The 24,318-nt window shown below is 49.7% G+C and overlaps 1 protein-coding gene across 3 annotated transcripts in view; it reads right to left on the reverse strand.

The window, feature by feature from the left end:
- The window catches only part of ANO2 (anoctamin 2), a 333,147-nt gene that overhangs the window by 250,492 nt on the left and 58,337 nt on the right, over positions 1 to 24,318 (reverse strand). For 2 of the 3 annotated variants that reach the window (XM_027093346.1, XM_027093344.1), the window contains exon 4: positions 9,654 to 9,752. The exons of the other annotated variant lie outside the window; for it this stretch is intronic. In XM_027093346.1, the coding sequence (XP_026949147.1) occupies positions 9,654 to 9,752 (99 nt within the window). The remainder of the gene's footprint in view (positions 1 to 9,653; positions 9,753 to 24,318) is intronic. 3 annotated transcript variants of the gene reach the window in all.

Raw genomic sequence — 24,318 nt, forward strand, 5'->3', positions numbered from 1 at the left:
TTACCACTGCTGTCCTGGCGGGATTATTAGTAGCTCTCTCACCCTCAGAAGGGCCCAACATTGGACGACAAATTCTATCCACTGCCCTCTGCTCTCAGCACCACCTGCACAGGGCCCAGGGTCCAGGTCCCAGCCAGCCCATCTGGCAGGAGCTGCCCCAGTTCAGCTGGACATGACTTGAGGCTTTCAAAAGGAAAAGCACCACTTCTCTTTCAATTTTTTTTCAACCACGAGCCTGAAAACAAGTTAATTTTAAAAATTCAAGTTCAGGGCTTGCCTGGTGGCGCAGTGGTTGAGGGGCCGCCTGCCGATGCAGGGGATGCGGGTTCGTGCCCCGGTCCGGGAGGATCCCATGTGCCGCGGAGCGGCTGGGCCCGTGAGCCATGGCCGCTGAGCCTGCGCGTCCGGAGCCTGTGCTCTGCAACGGGAGAGGCCACAACAGTGAGAGGCCCGCGTACCGCAAAAAAAAAAAAAAAAAAATTCAAGTTCATTTCCCATTACACGTTTTCCTATTTTTGGCATCACTGTCTGTGAGCCCTGAGTCAGGCCTGTCTGCTAACAGCCCGGGGCCTGCGGTCTTGCCAGGCCTGAGCGCATGTCCGCAAGTTGGCCGGGAGCCATCTCGGGTTCCGCAGGGAGACAACGGCATGGAAGTGGCACCGATTAATTTTTTTCTGAATTTTGAAGATAAGAAGCATTACAGAAAACAAAAAAGTGTAAGTCAACGTGTTCTGCGCTCTTTCCAGCCTATCTAAGTGGCAATCAAAGAACGGGCACCAGAAAGCCCATAAAGATATCAAATGTAAACCCAAGCCTCTCGGCTCCATCGCTATTGAAAACAAATGCGTGGGGACAGGCAGTGACAGCAAGGGGAGTCCCACCCACAACCCACCAGTGTGAACAGCTACAGCTCTGGTTCCCTCCAGCCTAGGATTACTGCAGAGTACATTCTACAGACCACTGGTTTCCCAAGATACTAAGAGGCATTCAGCAGGAAAAGGGCTGGACAAAGCTGAACCATTTCCTTTACTGCAGGGTTTTTAGAACTTTTAATTGGTCAAATAAATTTTAGTATTAGTGTTTCTACAGTTTGTTAGACCATGGAAATTTTTTTAAACAAAAGGCTATCATTCTACAGTAATACACTTTGAGACCATGCCACCTCCAGCCCAGGTATAGATTCTTCACTAAAGTGAGAGGGTAGGAGCATGGCTTTGGAGTCAGACAAAACGCGTTTGAGTCCTCGATCTACCTCCTTGAAGCTGTGTGACCTCAGATAAGTTTATTAAACTGTCTGAGCCTCCGTTTCCTCATCTATAAACTGGGGCTAGAGCTAGTACCTACTTCATGCTGCTGTTGTGAGGATAAAAACAAATAATGCACGTAAGGTTCTTACCAAAGCACACAGCACATAGGAAGCATTCGCTATATTTAATTCATTTCATTTAATTATCTATTTACTCAATTCATTTAATTATCTATTTATCAACTTATATCTATGGTTACAAGATTTTTCATCTTCAGATATTTTGTTCTGATTGATCACTGATGGATCATCGAGACTGGTTTTATGAACCTTTCTCCTCAAAGTCAAAGGTAAGAATTATGAAATGTTTCAAGCTTTAAAACATGCTAACATCCTTATTTACAGATACCTCTTACCAAGGCAGAAGTTTTCACTTGAACCAACAATCATCCTTAGAAACAGAACTATAAATGGAAAAACAGTTGTTGAACTGAACAAGCAGCTCTTCTTAGCCACAGCGAGTGTCCCTCCACGATCCGTGCTGAATTGAGCCTCGCCTAGACTCTCCAATCTCATCAAAGCAGGACGGAACGTGAGACATCCAAGGAGATGCAGAAGGACGCTTGTACAAAGACTCCTCTAAACACCCTCAAAACCCAGCATCAAGAAGTGAGCAAGCCTATTTCAAGCAATCTCAGAAGATGCAAAGTGGATTCTTGGGATGCAGAGCAAGCCAACAAGCCTGTCAGAGAACCGGGTCCAGGCCTGTCTACTTATTGTTCTCCTGCCCAGAGGAACGCGGTAATTGTTCCCTACGGCTGCCATAAGAAACCGCCACGAACGGGGTGGCTTCAAACAACGGAATTCTACTTCCTCACAGCCGCAAGTCTGAAATCGAGATTCCGGCAGGGCTGTGCTCCCTCCAAAGGCTCTGAGGGAAAAGGCCGCCTTGCCTCTCCCCGCCTCTGAGGGCCCCAGGCATTCCTCGGCTCAGGGCCACGTCGCTCCAGTCTCTGCCTCTGTCTTCACACGGCCTTCTCCCCCCGTGTTTGTGTGTCTCAAATCTCTCTTATAACGACACCTGTCACTGGAATTGAGTCCCCCCACGAAGTCCAGGATGATCTCTTCTCGAGATCCTTAACTAATTATATCTGCAAAGACTCTTTTTCCAAATAAGATCAAATTCACAAATTCCAGGCTTAGGACTGTGACATGTCATTTTTGGACACCACTACTCAACCCACTACAAAGAGGATTACAGACCTTAAAAGTACAAGCCTTGGGCTTCCCTGGTGGCACAGTGGTTAAGAATCCTCCTGCCAATGCAGGGGACACAGGTTCAAGCCCTGGTCCAGGAAGATCCCATATGCTGCAGAGCAACTAAGCCTGTGTGCCACAACAACTGAGCCTCTGCTCTAGGGCCTGCGAGCCACAACTACTGAGCCCTCGTGCCACAACTACTGAAGCCCACGCGCCTAGAGCCCGTGCTCTGCAACTAGAGAAGCCACCGCAATGAGAAGCCCATGCACCGGAAAGAAGAGTAGCCCCCGCTCACTGCAACTAGAGAAAGCCCGCGTGCAGCAATGAAGACCCAACACAGCCAAAAAAATATTAAATTAAATTTTAAAAAGTACAAGCCTTGCGATGGCTAATTTCACGTGTCAGCTTGACTGGGCCACAGGGGTGCCTAGACATTGGGTTGAACGTTCTTTTGGGTGTGTCTTTGAGGGTGTTTTCCGATGAGATTACCATCTGGATGGGTAGACTGAATGAAAAAGACGGCCCTCTGCAATGTGGGTGGGCCTCATCCAATCAGTTGAAGACATGAACAGAATAAAAAGCCTGACCTTCCTGCAAGTAAGAGGGGACTCCTTCTGCCTGCTGACCTGGACATCAGCCTTTCCCTGCCTTCAGATTCAAACCGAAACACTGGCTCTTCTTGGGTGCGAGCCTACTGGCATTTGGACTGGAACTTACATCGTCAGCTCTCCTGGGGCTCCACCTTTGCCAGCAGCAGACCATGGGACCTCCCAGCCTGCATACTTTCCTGGGCCAATTCCTCATAATAAATATATAAATAAATAAATAAATAAATAAATATATATATATATATATATATATATAAAATATATGTACATACACATATCCTGTTAGTTCTGTTTCTCTAGAGAAACCTTACTAATCCAAGCCTCACCTCTGGATAACTGAGAAGGCAGAGGTGCTCGAGTCCTGGCCTGGCTGAGTGGCCCCTGAAGCTGGGTGGGCACCAGAATCTGGGGGAGGGTCTTCCCGTACAACTTTTGCAAAAGTCATGGTTACCAGATCAGAATGTCTAGAAAGCCAGTAATAGGTTACTGAGAACAACTTCCAATAATTTACAAAGCTTAATGGAATTAATGTTTTCCTCCTAAGGGGCCACTCGAGCTAACTAAAATGTCACGTTTCTCTGCTTTTTAACTGGAATTATATTAGTCCAACGTGGTAACAATGATTTTCTCACATCAGAAAATGCTTAACGGCAGTTCTGTATGTTTTCAGTTCATGGAAATGAGAAGATGAATTATTCCTTAATAAATGCAGTTTAGTAGATTAAAAAAATATTTCAAAACATGGATTCCACGGAGAGAATTAAAGTCTGAATGGCATTTCTGCTCTAAGCTTTATCCCTGAATTGAGTTAGCGCAGCAGAAATCTACCTACATAACTTGGTAGTACAACCTTTCCTGAACTACAGTTAAACACGACACCCTCAGTTTTTGCCCAGAATCGGTTTAAGAAACGGCCATAGGAAGAACATTCCAGCACCTTATATAAAACTCATATTTACTGAAAACATGTCCCTTATATTGTTCATGTCCTTTACATAAAATTATGCTTTAGCAACAGGAAAAAGTTCGCCTCATTTTACCAAACAGATGCTTATTTCTGCAGATTACGTAAACCGTAGTCATTTCTGCCTTGGCTACCAGGAAGCTCAGAATGTATTTGTCTCACTTGCATCCATCGCCCTTATTTTCTTATTTCTATGATCATTATTTCCCCTGCACTTCCCACTTCCCCCCAAATTAATGATTCTTTTTTATTTGTCCCCTTTCAAAATGATCCATTTGTATCTATGCTTTTGGTCGTAATCCATCTCAAGTCCTTTTTGGGGACATAGGCTGAGATGTGAATCACATAACCCAGATTCGTGGAGGGAGAGCAAGGTCTCCGCTTGTCCCACCGGCTGTCTCTACCCTTTGAAACGGGCGCCTTTGAGCTCTCGCCTCTGTGCCGTGGGGTCTGAGCAGTCTTCCTGTTGGCTTTCCCCGTGACCGCGCCGCAGATCTCGCACTTGGAGCCATCATGTTTACCGATGCCCCAAGGACCCACGCCCTGTGAAACAGGAGCCCTCCAGCACGCAGCCCAGAGGCCACCTATTCCTGCCTCTACGGCGAGTCCCCGTCTGGGCTGCTGGCTGCCTGGCCAGATTTCAGGAACTGGACCCAACACTGCAGATGCTGCTGGGAAGAGAAGTAGCAGGGAGGAGCAGTCCCGATCCGGGCCAGCTGTGCGCCCTACACACATCACACGCGAATGACGATACCGAAAACAGTAGTAAGACAGGCTACGCCTCTGCGACAGGCCTCCAAATACATGGTCACTTCTCCTTACGGCAGCCCTCCACAGCACTCACTACTCCTGTTTGGGAGATAAGGGGAGCTCTGAGCCTGCGTTCCTAAAGGTACCACTGGGTGGACGTGAACAGCATCTACGTGCATGCGAAGAACTCGTAAGCTAAAGCCCTTACAGGCTCCTGGGAACAGTAAACGTGACCCCTGTAATATCAATCATTCTATCAACAAAGCTACGAAAACTTTGACAGACTGGACAAAAGTGATTTCCACCCATCCCAGGCATGTCCCTTCTTCCGAAATTAGTGGACTCTGGCTGGATGAACAAGCTTTTGTTAATATGACCAGAACGGACTCTGTTACCTCGTCCCCATCAATTCTCCCGGAGGCGGGGTGCTCGTTCGTATATATAAAAAAGTCAGTGACAAATCAACATAGATATTGACCACCTTGGTAAAGAACAGAGGTGAGAAAGCATCCATTTCAAACCGTCCCAGGTTGCTCAGGGCCAAAGGCCAGGCCTTCCTGCCCCCTTCCTGTGCAAGGATGCCGAGTGTCCCTCACAAAATACTGGCTCTTCTGTTGTTGTTTTTGGAAAACAAAGGCTTCCTTCCAAGACTCCCCCCCCACCGCCCATGGTTAATATCTGTGCTCAGGACTCCGTGTCCCTGGACGCACTACTGTGGATTCGTCCAGGTTGGAGATCTTGATGTTGTGATTTCCTCCCCATCTTCCCGGTCTCTCCGGACCCTACTGAGTTATGATCCAAACCTCCATCGGCCTCCACCAGAATGGAGGATGCTGACCGACCCCACCCCATGCCTCAGTCTTCCTCCCCGCCCACCCCTGCTGCCAGGACGTGGCTGTCTGCGAATGTGGTTTACTCCCATTGTAGTCACTTCCCAAGCCCATTAAAAAGAGGGGAAAACGCCACTGGACTCAGCGCTAGCCCTGCAGACTGCCCCGTGTCGTCCTCACCACCATGCTCCTTTCTCACCCCAGGAACTGGGTCTAACCCGCCCCTGGAATCGGCATCCCACCCGGCATACCAAGTTATATCCTCCTCTCATGGTTACAACACCCCCTGGGAGGTCAGTCACAAGCCGCTGCGGTCTGTGAGTACAAAGGAGATCTGGGGCCCTGCGGCTGAGCCCGCAGAGGATGCCAGAACGGTCCACCTGTGTGGAGTCCGGGGCCTAGACACTACGGGGAAAAGTTCCTTCCGTTACATCTGATGCTCATCAGGGCCACCACCTGGCTTTGCTCCCTGGACCAGCATTTTCCCAGACAGAATCTGTGCTGTGCTGTGCTAATGGGCTGCTACTTGACACAGCATTTAATCCGTGCTGGGATGTCGGGGTGTGTGCCTTCTTCCTGTTGTGCCCTGGGCTGTAGACTCTGGGGGCTCTGATGGTTTCTGAGCCCTTCAGGGTCTCTCCACAGACTCCCTTCCTCTGGGAGCTCCATCAGTGTTGGCTGCCTATTCCGTCAGGAGGGAAGGTGACTGGGGAACTAGGAATTGAGAATACACACATAAATGTTTGAGAACACAGACACGGTAATAAACTCCTGTGTTTCCATAGTCAAGAACTGGATTCTTACAACAACCTTCTAAGAAAAACAGGGCAGCTGTCACTATGCCCACATCACAGATGAGGAAACTGAGGCTCCGGAAGATGAGGTGACACACCCAAATCACACACCAGGTGAGTGCAGAACCAGGGCTAGAAGCCCAGTCTTCCGAGGACTCGACTGATGCAGTGGCTACCACCCTATGCCTCCAAAATAAAAGGGAAGGAGGGGAAGAAACAACCGAAGGGTCCAACAACAAATGAATGCATAAAGAAGATCGTATTATATATATAAGTACACACACACACATGCATATCATGGAACATCATTCAGCCCTGAGAAAGAAGGAAACCCTGACATCTGCAGCACCGCGGCTGGACCTGGAGCACGTTACTCCAGGTGAGTGAGTCAAGGGAAGAAAAGCACTGTATGACGTCACTTACACGTGGAATCTAAAAAGCCAACCTTGTTAAAACAAGGAGAAAATGGTGGTTACCAGGCAATGGGGGTGGAGGGATAGGACAGACGCTAGTTAAGGGTCCAAACTTGCAACAGGTAGTAAATGAGCCCTAGAGATCGAATGCACAGCAGAGTGAACATACACAGCAATAGTGTATCATAACCATCAAAGCTGCTAAGAGTCCGGAATTTAGTGATTCCAGCCACTAAAAAGGATAATTAGGTAACGTAACAGAGAGGCTAGTTATGGCTACAGTGGCAATCATATCACAATCTATGAGTGTATCAAATTAATATGTTGTACACCTAAAATTTACACAAGGTTATACGTCAAATATATTTAAATGATAAAAAAAGAAATGCAAAAAAGCAAAAGAAGGAAGGCGACTCAGAGGTGGCTGCGTCATGACACGTCCTTGCTCTAGTCACGTCAACTGCAGATCCAAGTGCAGGTACTTCCTAAACAATAGGTGGTAAGTTCCAATAGGCTTAGTGTATGGGGCACACGAGCTCTGAGGGCAGATGTGTCACATAAGGAAAACTATGCTCCCGCAGGCATGAGCTTGTGAAAGGACAAGCAGAGACCAGAGTGACCAGCACTACTTGGGGACTGAGACTGTGAATAAGGTGAGGAGGAGGTGACAGAGAGAGAGGTGCGGTCAGATGTTCCAAGAACAGAGAGGGAGGCTAGGAGACGGCATCAGGGCATCAGGAGAGAGGTGGAAGGGAGAGGGAAGAAGGGACGGACGAGCATGAGGGTGAGGAAGGATGGAAGAGCAGCAAAGGAGAAGAAGGGACAAAGAGCGGAGAGGGGAAGGGTGCACACTTCCTCTAAGTCTCTGTATTTCCCGCAGAAAGGACTGTCCTGGGGGGAGAAGCAATAGCAGCGGCATTAAAGTTTGCTCACCTTCTTTCCAAGGATCAGCCAGCACAGATAAAAACATAGGAAGCAAGTTATAAACCGAAGAGATTAAGAGAACGTTAGATATTCAGATAGGCCAGAGAAAGGAGAAGAAAAAAAAAAAATATATATATATATATATAGAAGGCAGAAGGAAGACAGGAGAAAGAAAAGGGGAAGGTTGGTTAAGTGAGGGCACCCCCAGAGGGAAGCAGACGCCTCTGTCCATAGCTGACTTGGGTCGTGTGGCCATCAAATGGGGACACCATCAGCAGAGGAGGGGCGGAGGTCCAGAGCCAGGACGGTGCCTGCACCTGAGGACAGCGGTGCTGGGAGTGAGGGGTCAAAAACAAGGAGACAGAGAACTGAGCAGTGCAACTGAAGGGGAGAAGGTCACAGCGTGGTCCTCGTGAAACCAAGACACTCAGGCGTGTGGCCCCCAAACATGTACCTTTTACTGGCAAGGTGTTTGTAGCCAATATTCATGCTCATGCTTGTTCACTGTTCAATAGTCATTTGTCCTCCTGCCACGGGTGTGTTATCCACCTTAACAGATCTATAAGGGCAGAACCCACAGAGTTCATCCTTTTTGAATAAGGGGTGCGTGACACAGCATCACACATGACGATATCTGATGAGTGATTTCTGATGAGAAGAGTAGATCTGCTGTAGCAAAGATGGTGTACACATAGCCAGTGATGCTAGTCCAAACGTTCTGCTCTCTCTAACCATGCTACTGATAGTGGAGATGGTGACAAGAGAAGGTGGGTGGTAATAGTGGTTGTGTAGAAAGCAGCAAATACGTAGTTCTGTTAATGACGGGGATGGTGAACATTTATGGTAAACGGCAGTAAGAATGATGAAGTCGTGATCTCTGCAAAGCTAGGTCACCACTTGGGAAGTAAACTATTGATGGATATGTGTGTGTGTGTGTGTGTGTCAGAGACAGATCAACTCTAGATCATTTATGGTTAAACTAGAGTATCACCTGTTCCAGGGCCCTTTCTAGAGACGCCTCAAATAATCAGTCAATAACCACCCTTTCTCCTAAGATACCTGGTAAGAAGAAAGAAGAGTGAATCTGTGGACACACTTCTTTTATCTTTGGAGGTATCTGCTGGATTTTCTTATGCAAGGAAACTGTCACCCAGGAATTCCTTGGGGAATTTTTAAGTGATACATAGACTCCAATGGCTGAAAAGGACCTCAGAAATCGTCTGAATGTGTGGCTCTCAACCATGATGTATATCAAAACCTCCTGGGGATATTTTTTTTTTTCACAATACTGATGCCAAAGCCTCATTCCATACCAGCCAACTAAATCAAATCACCAGTGGGGTCCGGGCATGAGCACGATGGACACTTTCCCCAGGTGACTTTGATCAACCCGAGTGAGAAATAACCTTCCATTTCACAGAAACCCACGATCACACCAAACTTAGTGACAGAGTCACAACCAGAAGAGGTGTCTTCAGGGCAAGCCTGGCGCTATTCCCCCCGCAAGCTGCCTGCCCAGTCGGCAAGGCTCGCTAGTCTGCGCTCATGGCTATGCTCGCTCCAAAGAAATGCCTGGCCATGCTGGGAGGGAGGGAGAAGGGGGCTGTAACAGAGAAATCAGGAAGCTGGGCCCGGGCAACGTGAGCTGCTCGTGGAGCACGTCCTGGCGGTGCTCTGAGGTGACACGATCTCCCCTCCCATCTCTTCCTCGTCTCCTCCACTGTCCCAAACTTAGCGTCCCCAGGGAGACAAGTGTGATTCCAACTCCGCAGAACCCAGGTCCCACCTGGCCCTGTTCCCGAAGCTATTCACACATCCAGCCAGCCCTCGGGAGGCCCCAAACCCAAAAGAAACATGCTCATACTTTCTTGGTGGGAACTTTGATCTTCAAGAATTCCGCCTCTCGGGCCAGCACTTGCCATGGGGCGTGGATCCGGACAAAGACGGAGCCCTGGCTTTTACTCTGTAAGGGACGAGGAAGGAGAAAGAGAAACACTTAGGAGACATAGCTTAAATTCCTGATTCCCCAACTCTCCCAAACAAGAAGCCCACACCTGTTGTTTCTTCAGTTTCTGGGTTTTGTTCTCTTTATACCTCAGCCAGGGCCAGCCCCCTCCCACCCATACCCCATTCACCACTTCTGGTCTAGAAATGCTCTCATCCAGAGTAGGGAAAGGTTCCCAAAGTGTGCTCCCTGGAGCTTTGCTGACTTCAGAGGAAAAGGGGAGTTAAAACAATTGTGTTCAGAGATTTGCAATGCAAGCAATTACAATTTTCACAGAAATCCCATTAACGCTTTTTTTTTATTGAAGTATAGCTGATTTATAATATTGTGTTAGCTTCAGGTACACAGCATAGCGATTCGGCACTTACGTAGATTATATTCCAGTATCGGTTATTACAGGATAATGGGTATAATTCCCTGTGCTGAACGGTATATTCTCATCACCTATTTTATATTTAGTAGTTACAGCAGTTAGTCAGTTTACCTCTGCTGGATTCAGTGAACAGTCTGGAACCTGTCTCCATACAGATATTTTCATTGTTAAGTTTGTATTTTTGTTCTACTATTTCGCTGTGTCATAGCCCACATCACAAAAGTGGATCATCTGAGCCTAAAAGTAATGACATAACTAATCATGTAAACGGCACAACTCCGTATAATATCATAAACATAAATCTTGGGCAGGGCTCCATGTGAATACAGCTCTGAATCTAGGTCCCAGGACAAGTCGTTCTGTGAGTGCACTGATTTCACCCAAAAATGGAAAGTAAGGAAAGGAAACACAGCGACGAATATCTGAAAATTAGGTTTCACTGACTCAGCAGCTCATCCGGCCCGGGGCACAGGATAGGCTATAAAAATGGGTCAGATGACAACATGAGGCCATCGGTTTCTTCTCACCTTCAAAGAAAACCTCACACACAAAGGAAAAAAAAAAAAAAACACTTTAATTCATTTTGTCACTAAATGAAAAAAGGCCAAAACAAGCAGGAAAAATGGGCAAAAGCCCCATTATTGGCGTGAAGCTTCTGAAACCACCTGCAAAATGAGTTACAAACACTGTTCACAAAGGACGCAGGACAAGCCAATGGCAAAACCCCTCATCCGACGACTGCCGGGAGTCACAGAAACCCACGTGATGCAGGCCCGAGCGCCACTGACAATCGGGATACAGCTGCTGAGGGCGGAGTGGGCAGCGGGCCCTAGTGAGTGTGCCCTTCAGAGAGATGCGCTCTCAGTTTCTTGTCGCATTCGCCCCCCGCAGACCACGCTACGGGGGAAAGGCGGGTTTGCTGGTTTCCTGTGCATCTCGTGAAGCAGGCCGTACGGAGGCCAGGACTGAGGAGGCCCCAACCCTGCATGCAGCAAGAGTGACGCTGCTCACAGAAAAGCAGGGACAGTCCTCTGCAAAGTCGTCTGCAAAGACCAGACGGTCTCCGTCGATACGCCCTCGGTCTCAGTTTAGCACTGAAGATGCCAGTGGAGGCATCTGAGCACATCCCCCCGTGTGCCAGGCAGAGAACCAGGTAGCAGGGAGAAGACTGCTTTCCCCACCAAAGTGCACTGTCTACAACAGGGCTCACGCGGGTTTTTGAGATGATGAGTAAGATGAAAAGACATTTTATGATGCTCGTGATGCAAGTGAAGACTGTCTCTCTGACTCGGAAGGCACTCTGCCATGTCTTCAATAATTCAGACGTCCAGGAGCTCCCCCCACTTCGGGGACTTTTGGGGAGAAGCATGAAGAAGAAACCAGGATTTCGCAGGAAGACTGAACTGTGGTCTGAAAGTCTCGGATGGTCTAGAGTTGACAAATACCCGAAAACAATACCCATCGCTGTGACGCATCTGCACTGAGTGTGACTCGTGTGCCCGGACAGGGCAGGGAGGTTGTGTGCTTTGGCTCGTACGATAGTCACGGGTACTATCGCTCTCCACTTTATTGTTTAGGAAATCGAGGCAGGGAAAATTCAAATAACGTGTCCAAAGTTACACAGGTGGTATGATTTTGAAAAGTATTCGGATCCAGGCAGTCTGTGCTCTACGTGGTGGTTTTCTCCTCTCGTCCCAAAGACAGACAGGACATTTACTGCGCATAGTTAAAAACCACATCCGAGGGCTGCAACAGAACTTAAAGACGTGCCTTTTAGACTAAAATTGAATCAAAGGGTGGGAGGACTCTAAGAGGCAGTCCTAAGATGAAACACGGAGCCTTCAAGCTCCCAAGTGGACATAGTTCCGACAAAACCCTGGAAGCAGCTTTCACTGAGAAACTGCCCCGATTTCTCTCTCCACCTATGGCCGCAACACCAGGACCACGAGACAGAGTCATCAATCACTTGTTGCTACTTCTAACGGTAATTTTAGCTTTTCTGATTTAGCGAAAAGAAAGAGGAAGAAAAGAAACCATCTGTGAAGCTGACCTGAAGCCCCAGCTCTCCATCATGGCCCCAGAAATGATGTTTTCAGTGAAAGATGGCAGACAGTACCATCCCTCTCACTAAGATGAAATCGTGACTATTACTGATTTTTAAATATTTGGTTTCATCTTTGTTTTTAAATTGTGATGAATCCCTTTTTTGTTAACTTTATCTGGAAGCGGTGCCTCAAGTGTGTACCAAATGTCCATTAAGTGGCTGCAGATGTTTGAGAAAGGGGTTGGGAGGGCCAGGGTCCACCCGTGGCCTTGGTGGCAGACTGCTAGCTGTCCCCTGAGAGCCATTCTCCTTTTATTTTTTAACTAAGCATATGGCCTTCCGGAATGAAGACTGCATCCCACTTGAAGTTAGGTGTAACCATAACACACATTCCTGGCCTATATGGTACAGGTTGGGGGGTGAAGCAGCTCCTGGTAGGCCCCCGCAAAGATGCAAGTGCCAGGGCCTACTTCTGCCCCTTCATCCTCTTCCCTACCCCTGGATCTACAGCCTGAAACACGAATGCAAGTGCCTCAGACCTCAAGGTCAAAGTCAAGGCCAGAAAAGTACCAAGAGAGACGTTGGGTCCTGACTCTACGGAGTGCCTCCGCCACCCTGGGCTGTCTCTGGGATTTTTATGTGAAAGGTAAAACTCCACCTTGTTTAACCCCTACGATTATAGAGGCTCTATCGATTGCAGCCCAACCACGTATTAAACTGATGTAAAATTGTTCCCCAACGTCGGGGCATTCGTTCCCTCCAGCAAAGCATGCTGCTTCGCCATTCTGCACAAATGGAACTTGTTTCAAAGGAAAATAAAAGCTGGAATGCAGTTGTGCTGGTGCTAACATCTAGTCACCATGTTTCTTTCATGCCGTGCGACATTGTTACCCTCTCATAAGAAGAACACCGAGATGTATGTCTCCCGGAAACAAACAAACAAATACTTGAAAATCCCTCAGCAGAACCGTCACCAAATGCAGAAGCTCTTTTTACTAACCCAGAAATCGAAAAATTGGAAGTTAACATAAATTGAACTAAAAAGGAAAACAAAATGTCCTGTTCTCCAGGCCCAGCTAACTTCCATCCTACCTTGGATTTGGATTCCTTTAGGCATGGGAGGGGATCAGAAAGAGCTTGGGATTTGGATTCGAATAGATTAGGATCTGAATCCTGGATTTTACAGCTGTAGGACATCGGGCAAGTCACTTAACGAAGGGAGCCTCGGTTTCTCCATCAGTAGATGTCAGCCACTGCAGTGATGGGATTCGCTCTACTCAACGAAAATGGCGGCTTCTTGACTACAGGGACAGTACCTGACACTTCGTTTGTGTCCCTCAAGCACCTGGCACAGGCTGGACACAGAGTAGGTCTTCACAGAACTCCTGCAACTGATAGAAAAGACTTGGGGAAAACCGTTCCTGTTAGATTAAAATCTTGGTTTGTTTACTGCCTTGAAGTTTTTTTTATCTATAGGATTTTCAGAATGTCCCATGGACCTAAAGAAATCCATGGGTTCCAAGTATGATTCAGCTCTAGAATTTGAGGACGCGGTCAGAAGGCATTGTTTTCCGAAACCAACACAAAATTTAACACGAAGTATAAGAGATTAGGCATGAGAGCATATAATCCATCCCTAAAAGAGGTTTCATAACTAAGTAATCAGGGCGAGTGGAGGGGCTCCAAATCTCATCAAGCAACTACAATTTAAGTTCATGTAAAACGAGCTGAAACGTATGATCTGGTTCTGGTCGTCAGAGAAAGGAGAACCAGTGCGCGAAGGTTTCCCTAAGAAAGCACAAACCCTTCCATCTTGGGGATGCACGACCCCAGGGCTAACAAACATGAGATACACGATGGGGCAGGAACGTCCCTCCAGCTCAACTGAAACAGCTCACAAAACTACATACCTCTTTTCCCCATGATTCCATGTTCATAAAACCCTACAAATTCTGTTTCTCCGGTTCCTGGGTATCAGGAGGAAGCACCCAAGAGGAGGCTGTCAGTGCTCTGGTCAGAGGAGATGATAGTCCTCAACCATCACCTGACTCTCAGCTCTTTCAGTGTCTTTCAAGGTGTGTCAGCTGGTTTCCTTCACCACTAAGTAAACCAACAGAAACCTGAGTTCACAAGAGGCAGAGTCAGGTCTCCATCTTGAGCCCGTGCCCTAACTCATCCGCCAGTCTCTCCCTTCCTCCCTTCTCCGCTCAAGTTGACCCAACAGCAGTCCTGATCACACGCATGTTCTCTAAGGCACCAGCCCCTCCCGCCCTCCCTGGACTCCAGACACACAGCCCTTCTCACTGGTTTCCAACTGGTCCAGCCAGCTTCTCAGTTCAGAACCTGCTCGGGGCAGGCTTCCCTGAGCCCCGAGTTTTGCGTGGTCCCCCTCTTACCTGCACAGCTCCCATCCCCCTCCTTCCTAGCACTGACCACTCCTGCACTCACTGTAAGCAGGTGTCTAATGCCTGGCTTCCTGGCCAGACCTAAGCTCCATGCAGACAAAGACTGCGTCTGTCCTGCTGACTGCTTTGTCCCCAGCAACCACCGTGCCCCTGGCACACAGGAAATGCTCGGTAACTACGTCTTACAACTTCCATACACACACACAGATTTCATTGGTTCTGTTCAGATCCTGTGACCAATTTCTAAAACTTGGCTACCCTTAAGTGTCATTTCTGAATCTTCGTCTTACGCCCACAACTAAAGTTGTTCAAGTTTCCACCTGACCGGGAACCTTATATAAAAACCTCGCGGGAGGTCGTCTCTGTTCTTCTCAGTAGCCCTGGGGTCCTCACTGCATCTTCAGGGCACTGCTCCCATCCCTAGAGATCTACTGCATCAGCATGAGCTCATCCTGGTGTTCACAAAACAGCCTGAACTGAACTGGAGCTGGACGTACCTGGAACCTCTCTGCCTTATAGGCTCGTAAGGGTGTTGCAGCCTTAAGGAGAAGAATCGGGGATGCTCTGAAGAATAAAGGACGCTTCAAATGTAGAAGTCGTGGGTCTCTTTATCTTCCAGGCATCAGACTTCCGCGTACCATTCGACACCGCAATGCTGACGGCTCAAAGCAGGGTCAGCTGACGACCACGGTGCATTTCTGAAGAGGAACTGACTTGGCCAAAGGATGCTGGAGTTGAAGAGCCCTCCAGCGACGCTTCACATCTTTCTCAAGCAGCAGATGAAGACCTCGGAGCTCAGAAGGCTGAGCGGCTGGGTTATGCACACACAGCTAGTTAGGAGCAGAGCCAGGAATGGAATCCAGGTCTCCTGACATCAGGGTCCATGCCATGGTGCCTGTAAGGGATAGCGTCACACGTCCCTGGGGGCTCCCAACCCGTCCAGGGCAGCTCTATGCCCCACACACGGGAGATTAAGCAGATGGGGGACAGGGGACTGGGCGTGGGGGGAGCCACGCTCCCAGACACCTCTCCCTAGAGCTGCAGCCACTGCTCAAAGCCCTTGTCAGGGACCGGAGGCCGCGCACTCCTGGTGAGATTTTCCGTATGGTTCACGTCTCGTTGTCTTCCAAAGATCGCATGTGGCTTCACCAGACCACATCCCCCCTCCGGAGAGACGAGAGTGAATGGGAGGCAGTCCCCGCCCAACGCCGGAACCCGATACTCCACGAGCCTCCTTCCCCGCAGCCTGGCCAAGCCAGCCCGGTGCTGACCCTGACGCCTGCGTGTGCTCTGGGCCCAGCCTGCCGTGAGAACACCAGCTGCAGCACACTGCAGCCCGGAGCAGGCTGCCAGGGGCGGGGCAGGGGCAGGGAGATGATGGAGAGGGACCAAGGGGGGCAGACGCCTCCCAGATATCACCAACCTGGGTCACCTCGGACCCGCAAGGGACAAGGGCATGTGGTCCCATGGGGAGGGTGAGACGAAACCGCAGGGGCTCCCACGTTCTCAGATCACCGAGGTTGACGTCCACGCAGCTGGAGGACTTACACCAGGCGGTACTGAGACTGTGGCTGGGGCAGACTAAGGAGAAGTGTGGGGTGTAGCCCTGAGAGCAGGAAATCAGAGCAGAAAATGAGAAGGTCCTCACAACGGCCCCATGGAGGAACACCCTGGTCTACCTGTGCCATCGTTAAGATCAAAGTCTTAACTTCCTTCAGGAACCTCCAACCCATGGTCCGGGAGCAGGGTCTGCCGGGGCCACCCAGAGACACAGTGGCTGGGAACTAAGTGCAGGGAAGAACTGGAGGAGGAAGAGGTGAAAACCTGCTTTCCCAGGAGGCCCCAGATGACCCTCCTCTCCAACCCTCTCCTCCCCAGGCCAAGGGGAGGATGGGTGAGTGATCAGCAAAGACGGAGGGCAGGACCAAAGGCCCACCGAACCCTGCCCCAGGGACCACCCCCGCCCCCCAAAAAAATACCAGTAGCAAGACTGCTCTTATAGAAAAGGCTTCTCCTTCCCAAGCAAAGACCGGGGACAACCAGCCAGGGTCCTACGGCGACGGAAACTCAGCCACCCACTCTTGTCATAATTTTGTCAAAGGAAACAGCTGTCATCAAAAGTTCCTGGAAGTGGGGGATGGCCTTCTGTGCTACCAACATGGACAGGCACCCGGAAGAGATGACCTCTGGACCTGGCAGCACAGTCTTTAAACTGTGCATCGCACATCACTGTACTCCCCACAGTTGGCACCCAGGAAACCTCTTCTCAAGCCCAGGTGAAAAACTGGGGAGGAGGGAACCCAGCAAAAATTAAGCAGTCAGACCCTCCGATACATCAAGGGCTGAGACAGCCAGCTCCCCGCCTAATCCCTGACCCACAGGGGCCCCCAGGGCAGCCCAGCACTCTGGAAGGACGGGGACCTCATGGGGAGTCAGCAACAGAGTGGGATTAAGTGTTCCCTGGGTTTCTTTCCACTTCAAAAACCCACAGAAGAAAATGGGGGAAATCTTCACCATTGTTATGGGACAGACTGGTCATGGGAAGGCCATGGGTATTAGGGGTCGAAGACTGACTGGGTCCTGGGCCCCAGCTCTGTCACTTCCCAGCCATACCATTTTTGGCAAGTCACCAAAGCTCTTGAAACTCATAGGCAATGTTAAAATAATTGAAATGATTAATAGTAATACCACCTGGAGGAGAGAAGGAGGGACTGTATGAGGGACCCGTGGAATCCTTCAGGGGTGGTAGATATACTCATTGTCTTGAGTATGATGATGGCTTCATGGGTTCATACATATGCCCAAGCTCAACAGATCAGATCATTTTAAATAGGTACAGTTTATTATACATCAAATATACCTCAGTAAGGCTAGGGAATAAAGACTTGCAAAACTGTAAAACAGTGCCACATTTCTCACTGTTTTTTTCTTTTGAAAAAGATTACTTTTCGTTAAAATGTATTATCTATAACATATAAAATGTCATTTATAACATATAAAATGTGTTTATTTATGTAACATAAACATGTTATTTATTTAAAATATATTATATACTGTTAGCTTTTAATTAATAAATAGGTATTCAAAAGCTAATACTGACTCTATGGTAACAGAATCAAATGAGATGATACACAGGGAAGTGTTTTGCAAACTCTAAGCTGTGTATGAAAGGATTTCTTTAAGAGCAAGGTCAAGGGCAGCCCGTGCCAAATCTCTGCCCTGGGACTCAAAGTGCAGAGCATCCTGCTGCCCCTTGGGCCATGGGGCACATGCCCTTGACCTCCACAGGGATGCGACCACGCTCCTTGGATCCCACTTGAGAGACATCAGAGCTGAGCCCACCGTGGCAATGGTCCCTGGCTTCCCCGGACACCCCCAAGTGAAGTTAAAGGAGAATGTTTCCCTTGGGAATTTAGAATGTGGGCAGTAACAGGCGGAACGGAATCCAGGAGCCAGAGACCCAACTTCTACCACAGGAGAGGATAAAAATCCATAAGCCCTGAAGATGTTGGCAGAAAGAACGGGGCCTCTCCCAAGACCAGGCCCCAAGCACAGAGGCCCAGCCCCAAACAGAGGGGAAAAGGTCACAGATAAACTGGAGGAAAGACCGGAGGAAAATGCCGCCCTTTCCTATTCGTCACACGAGAACTATTTTGGACAGTCGACATCTCCCAAGTGGAATCAGATGCTGCAGATAGCAGCTCTCAGCAACCTCTCACCCCACCGGGACACTGCAAGCATGTCAAAGCCCAGAGAGGTGAAAGGCAGCTGCAGAGCAGGGGCAGAGGGTCGCCTAGCTGGGCCGCCGATAGAGACCTGGACCAAAGATGACTCACAGGTCCTGGCTGGGCTGGGACAGTCCCAGGTCATGTCTTCTGCCTCATCATTCTATCCAGTGCAGCATTTCAGTATTACCAAAAATGTCCCAGATTAGACAATAAATCATAGAGTCTCCCTACGGATCACCAGTGAGCACCACTAAATTCAACAGCCAGCAAAACCTCTGGGCAGGAATGCCCAGTATCTCCTTCCGGACCCGCATTCCTTTGGCCCGTGTAATAAATGTCCCACTCAGAGAAAAGCATTTCCAGGAGTTTAAAAGCCCATCACGTTACCTTTCAAAGTACCCATCTCCCTCGTATTCCTCCTAACTCAAAACTTGTGTGATGTTTTGATTCAGATACTTGTCTTCCCTCCTCAAGACACTTCTATAAAACCTTCATGCTCTCAGTCATTAACTCCCCTCGCCTTCCCTCCAAAAGATGTGCCCTTGCCTTGTCTGAGCAGTGACTCACCTCTCCCCTAAGGAATATCTCCACCGTTTCCTACTATTCAATCACCCCATCGTATTTCAATTCGACAAGTATTTAGCGGGTAACAACTGTGTGACCAGCAATATGCTAAGAGTTAAGGGCACGCAGAAGAAATACAAGCCATCCTGCGGCTCCCGGTCTCCTTAAAAACCAGATAAATGATATCTAACGCACAAGACGGATGAATAACATCGTGACCGGGGTGATTAATGTCCAAATGGACAGGACGACTAGTCAATGCTCATTTGTTGGCCGTTTCCCCTTTCACTCATCAATAATTGCTAGATTTTGCGCCCAGAGAAATACTCTTCCCGGATCTCAGCCATATGTTTTCAGTAGAACTGACCCCACCGTCAACTCCAGGAATCAGACCAATTAGCTTGAGCCCATCGGCATACCCATCCCCCTGGCCACAACAACTAGTTCTGGAATATGTTTCTAATGCAACCGGAACCTATAAGATGTGAGGAAATGTTGGCTAGGGTTTCGGGACGAAGCAGCTTTCTCTTTCTGCCAGAACTCTGGGGAGAAGAGCGGCAGTCGGCGGAAGCCCTGGGTCAGCCAAGGGACCACTGAGCAAGTAGAGGATGGAGTGGACCCTGCAAAAGGCTGAGCAGAAAGATGGAGAAACAGGGGGTCCTTGGGAACCTCATTTGAGCTGCTAGATTAGTCCTCACCAGACCTACGTATGGGCTTTCTGATTACATGAGCTTACAAATTTCCTTTGTTGCTTAAACCAGTTGAGTTGGGTTTTCTGTCGATGCGACCAGGAGTTCTCAATGACAGAAGAAACCCGTGGAAGAGCTGACTCCAGGCTGGAGGAGCCAGAAAGGATTTCCTGGAGGAGAGGGAACCTGAGTGGTACTTCGAACACCGTGATGGGATTTCCATGTGCAGAAGGCTGTGGGTGGCACCAAGAGGAGTGGGATGAGGCTGCAGAAGTGGAGCGCAGATGGGCTGAGATGCAGCCCGTGCTGGACACACCACCCACAATGCTGCTGTTGCCCGTGAAGCTCACAATAGTGACCTTGTGGGTCAGCCCTGTGCACTCCCCTGGATTCATTATACCTTTGCCAGGATAAAGAATAATGAAAGTCCCCCCCATCAGGGAACCCTGAGAGAATGCCCTCCTCCTTCACCTACTCAATGGAGTAGGGAACGCTTCCCACCTTCTAGCAAGACCAAGAAGTGCAGCAGACAGGCAGTGACTGTCCATCTGCTCTGGGGTTGGTCTAGGCCATGGTCAGCAGAATAAAGGAGAAGCCTCTCAGTGCTGCTGTGACCTCCTCCAGGTCAGAGGAAGCAGGTTTCTTGAAGGCATGGCTCGGACGACTCCTTCTCGGGGTCATTAACCCTTCGTAACTGAGGTCTCATACAGGGAGGCAGACTTTGAACAAGTACAAAGAAGCTGTAAAATCTTCTGCAACCTAGTTACAAGCTTTCTTCGGCCAAAGAACCCTTTCTTCCCACCAAATATTGCAGGGGGCTACCCGCGTTGCCCTTTGGAGGCCAGAGCTCCACCTGCCCACCCCCACTTGGCCCTGAGATGTTCTCTGTGTCTCTGCTGTGCAAACCACAGGAGTTGTACCATCCCCTTAGGAAATGGGTGGGAGCTTCTTTGTCCCAATGACCGGGTAGCATCACTACCCTTTAGTGGATGGAGGGAAGGATGCCAAACATGCTTCACGGTACTGGGAAGTCCCACCCAAGGAAAAATGATCCTCCCTGAGGAAAATGCTCCATCAGGAATCACTGCTCTGCAGCTCAGAGAGAGGGCGCTGAAACCCCTGTGCTGCCTACAGAACTTCAGACCTGACCTAAACGCCGGAGTTAGCGACTATCACACCTGTCCCCGCCCCTCTCCCCACCAGACTCAGCCTTGAAAGATATTAAGGTAGAGCTTAGAGAAGTCGGCTCATGAGTAAAGGCTACTCGATTAACTAAAACCTAGATCTTGGCTCGACACAGATGCACTGATCGGGGACACTCAGGAAAAGACCCATCGACGGTGATGAGAAAACAAGAAGAGAGAAGCTGCTTGTTGTGTGGGCTCCCAAAAGATCCAGAATTTGGCCCGTCTGCCAAGGGTGCCATGAAGATAGTCCATCAGCCCAGAGTGGTCTGGAGGCCGGGGGTAAAGCACATGGGGTCCCTGAGAAGCAGAGGGCGTTGAAGGAAGAGCCCAGAGAGGCTCAGCTTCAACTCCCCGCTCTGCCATCTACCCGCTGTGCAATCATGGGTATGTGAAGCGGCCTCTCTGAGACTCAGTTTCCTTTCAGGTAAAAGAGAAAAATAATAACCCAGAAGCCCCAGGGGGCCCACAGCGTGCTTGTGAAGATCAGCAAGAAGATGAGAAAGGCACCTCGCCCGGTGCCCGGCTCAGGATAAGCAGGTGCTCCAGCCGATAATAACTGGATTCTGCAAGCGGAGTCCTCTGGCCAGAGGAATTTGAATCGAGGGGGTTTGTGCAATCCAGTTTCCAGGATCCTCCCTTCTTTCCCAGAAAAACCTGGCTCCCGGGGCACTTTTTTCCCTCTCTGAGCCAAGAGCCCAGTTTGGAACACATCCCCTCTACGTGGCCAAAACAGGCTTTTCGACCGCAAGTCTCTGCACACACACCTCGCAGAGCCGGCCCTGCTGGAGGCCGCCCGCCCCTCCCCACGGCCCAGGGTCTGGAAGAAAAGGGTCATCAACCACGCTAATTAAATCTGCAGATGATAACAAAACGGGCGGTGCTGCGAACAGCACCAGAGAGGATGGGGAAATAAACGAGAAGGGACCTGGGGAGTTTAGAAAACATGGGACAGGAAATAACAAAATGAGAGTCGATGCAGAAGAATGCAAGTAACTCTAACTGAGGGGAATAATCAGAAACATCGACCCGGGCTGGGGGGAGGAGAGGGAAGCTGGGGAAAGCCTGAGGCGCTGAGGGCTTGGGGTAGGTGAAAGGCAGGTGGCAAGTGGAAGTGTCGGGAGCAAGAGGGGAGCAGCAGCAAGCCGAGCTCCAAGCCTGCAGGTGAGACCAGATGGGGCACGTGCAGCAGTGGCTGACTCAGGCCCGGGGCCCAGGCGGCAGGGCTGAGCAGCACTCTCCAAGGTGAGCCTCCATTCACACCTCCTCCAGGAAGCCCTCCCGGACTGCGCACCTGTCACTCATCTGTGACAAGTGGCCCCATGTTTGATTGGTGGTCATCCTTTTTCCACATCTGACTCCCCAGTCTCCACCAGACTCTCAGCCCCCCGGGGGAAAACACTCTGGCTCTGCAGCTCACCAGGTTCCTCCCGGCATCAGCGCTAAGTCCGGGGGAGGCTTTCAACAGAAAGGAGGGTCTGCATCATCTCCAGCAACACAGGAAAGAGGAGGATTTCTGTCTGCAAGCCCTCGTGGTTCAAGATCACATCTGAGGCGTCTCCGTCTTCATCTCTACGCCCCTGACGCTGGCGTGATGCTTAGCGCGTGGTGCCCCCGAGTCAATGCATGTTGTCTGTTTAACCCTTTGCGGGTCAGAACACAAACCAGACGCTGTTCAGGGTCCTGGAGCCAGAGGACAAAGGACGCGTGTGGCATGTGCCACACGATGAGGCACGTGCCCCACCGCCTCGTGTGACAGCGACTCTTCTGACGTCACCACAATGCGGGGAGTGGCTTCTCCAAGGCTCCAGTAGTCTCCCTGGGGTGCCCGCCTCCTTTCACATGAAGACTTCATAACCAACAACCAGGATCAACAGCAATTGGGAGAAGAAGGTATAACGCTGGCCCTGCAGAGAAACCTCACTGCTGCTGGGACCACTGCCAAGTCAAGCCCCCATGGAGAAGGGCAGGAGCCCCCCTAAACCCAAGAATTCTCATCAAACGTGTGTGTTTTAAGGGATGAAGGAAGCCAACACCGAACACTTGCTTTGAAGCTCAGTCTCCTTTGGCATCAGGAACAACAGGAGGGGAAGTAAATGTCAAAAGTGCTGGAAAATCTCCCTGGGAGAGGCCAGGGACGAAGGTGTTTTTCGAGTGCCTTCTACGCAAAGCAGATTCCTTAGAACCCAAGCCCACAGGACACTCACGATTCTGAGAGGTCCCTGGAGAGAGAGCCCACGGCCTTTCCCGCTCCTCGGACCCACACTATCCGAGCATCACTCAGCCCCCAAGAGGGGGGTGGGGACAGACAAGGGGCAAGTTGATGAGACACAGAGACCCAGGCCCTGTGCCAGCTCCCCACTTCCCATCTGTGCCTTGGGTGTCACACCTGTGCCTCACTGGGCTCGGCTTATGCTTACCTATAAAATGATAGGGCTGAGCTCGGAAAGTCCAGTCCCACTGAGAGACCCTTTGACTTCACAAAGGGCAGGAATTCTCTTAGCATTTTAGATTCAAAAACTGGCCTTTCCGTCCGTCTACTGCAAATGTAATTCGACAAGCTGTGAAGCTCCCACCCTCCTGGGAAAACCCGGGAGTCACAGAGACTTACACCATCTAGATAGAACCGTGTTTCTTCTTGTCTCCTTTCCCCAAGCCTCCCATCCCTGTCCTCGTATTCTAAACCTTGAAAGGATCGAAGGCCCTACTCAAGGGGAGACACCACTCTGCTGGATGAGAAATGCAGCAGGTCCCAGCCAGCAAGAAGGGTAACTATCCTAACCAAGTGCTTATCCTAACCAAGGTGGCCACGTGCAGTTGTGCAGGTCACGCACTGCACAAAGATGCTACAGTAAGGGGGCACCAACCATAAAGAAGATATCTTAGAGTCACATTATTTACTAGGTCAGCTTTCTGGTGATGGCAGTAAAGTTTTGATTAAATAAAACCATCATATTAAGACAATTTTCCAAAAATGGAAGGAAAGCATCTTGAAGACAGCCCTTTTTCCAACTGGCATGAAGATACCATACGGGCTGGCTGTGGCCCCTGTCTTAACCCCGGATGCTGATCCACAGGAAAAGGGCCAGAGAGAAAGGGGGCAGCACCACTTAGTGTCCTTTCCACGGCCCCAAAGCAAAACTTGCTCTCAAGAATATAATCTGAAAGAGTCATCCACATGGGTTGTAAATGACTAGTAAGCCAAAGCAGACCCCCCCCCAGGGATATCTATATTTTTTAAAAGATCAAGTGGAAGGATGACGTCTTAAAGACTGGCCCCTGTCTCGTTCAAGCATTAGCACCTGGAGTGGAGTAAGCAGTCTCCACAGTCCACCAGGACCGATGGAACCAACGGAGGAATGGCAGAAACCTACCAGAGGGCAGTGGAAGAATCCAGGTCTCCTGAAGTCCCAGCACACAAGGAGCCCCTGGCTGCTGCAAAAGCCAGCATAACCCCACTCAGAACCCTTCCCAGGCCTCCTACACAGGACGTGCTCAGGGAGCCTCATGACTGTCTCTGAGGCCAGAGAAATCTGG

Source organism: Aethalodelphis obliquidens, unplaced genomic scaffold (genome assembly GCF_003676395.1).
Source record: "Aethalodelphis obliquidens isolate GAN/ISIS:26980383/991018 unplaced genomic scaffold, ASM367639v1 scaffold83, whole genome shotgun sequence".
In the NCBI taxonomy this organism is placed as follows: domain Eukaryota; kingdom Metazoa; phylum Chordata; class Mammalia; order Artiodactyla; family Delphinidae; genus Aethalodelphis; species Aethalodelphis obliquidens.